The sequence below is a fragment of the Emiliania huxleyi genome, assembly GCF_000372725.1.
Source record: "Emiliania huxleyi CCMP1516 chromosome Unknown EMIHUscaffold_176, whole genome shotgun sequence".
Taxonomy (NCBI): Eukaryota; Haptophyta; order Isochrysidales; family Noelaerhabdaceae; genus Emiliania; species Emiliania huxleyi.
In genome coordinates, this window is record NW_005200824.1 from 1 (window position 1) to 1127 (window position 1127).

A 1127-nucleotide genomic window follows, 5' to 3' on the forward strand; every position below is an offset into this window, starting at 1 on the left:
GCTGCGGGCAAGGCGCGTGAGCGTGCGGGGCCGCACCTCGGCAAACTGCGTGTCGTTGTACGAAGCGGGCGCCTGCGAGAAAAGGAGGGCAGAGGTGAAGGAGGCCGGGCCCGCGCGAGGGTGGGCCTGGCGCATCCAGACGACAGCCACCCCTGCCGGCCTCTACGGCCTGCGCCTCTACGCCCATCCCCGGGTGAGACGCGTGCGACGTCCCCGAGCGCTTCCCCCCCTCCGCCCCCCCCCCAGCACCGCCACTGGCGTGCGCACCGAGCAGAAGACGAGCGGCGCGCCGACGGACCGACTGCGCTGCGCCGCAGCCGCCGCCGCCTGAGCAGCAGAGCAGCCGACGGCGCTCTCCGAGATTGGCGTGCTGCAGTACGGCCCGCCCCTCAGAAGCGACGTGCAGCGGCACACGCGGCGCTTTTCGTCGCACTCGCCGCGCCCGCACTGCTCGTCCTCGTCACAGTCGCCGCCGCCGGAGTAGTCGTCCTTCTCGGACATCAAAATCTTCAGGACCCCTGTGCGATCCTGTGTGCCGGTCTGCCGTCACCAAGACGCCTTCCAGGTGAGAACGGCGTTCTCAGGGTAGCTCAGCTGTGAACTTCCCAGTTGTTTGCTCTCCCTCCCTCCCTTAGGAAGACTTGCTAGCGGGACCTGAGTATTGTATAAAAATACTGTAAGGCGCTTGCACGGATTTCGCAGCGCCCTCCCCAAATTAAGGGCGCCCTTACCAATCACACAACCTACCTGAAAGGGCGCCGGAAGGGAAGAGCCTCCAGACGCCGTCCCTCTTTCACACACCCTTGATGTTAACGCCGTTCACCAAGGAAGCCCCAAACGAGTCGAGTCACATTTTGTTGTATGACGTCCCCCCCCCCCACCCCCACCGCCAGCCTGCTCTGAGTTTGTCACCAATTCGACGCCGACGCCAACCCCACCCACGCAGCGGCAGCAGAACCAGCAACAGTGCCGGCCGTTTTGCGACTCTCACTCGGCGGCGTGGCGCACGCTTTGGGGGGGAGGCAAGTGCAGCTGGAGCACGTGTGAGGGCTGCGCGCACTGTCTCCGTGAAACGGCAAACGCCGAAGGTTCGCCCTGGGCTGGGCCCTCGTCGGGTCGCGAACCAT

The 1127-nt window shown here is 65.8% G+C and overlaps 1 protein-coding gene across 1 annotated transcript in view; it reads right to left on the reverse strand.

Annotated features, from left to right (window-relative positions):
- Window positions 1–36: 36 nt before the first annotated feature.
- Window positions 37–1127, reverse strand: part of EMIHUDRAFT_112783 (hypothetical protein) — a gene marked incomplete at both ends in the record, with an annotated part of 3999 nt that continues 2908 nt past the window's right edge. Inside the window, 2 exons of the mRNA XM_005783812.1 lie at window positions 37–72; window positions 268–327. Of these exons, the coding sequence (XP_005783869.1) occupies window positions 37–72; window positions 268–327 (96 nt within the window). The remainder of the gene's footprint in view (window positions 73–267; window positions 328–1127) is intronic.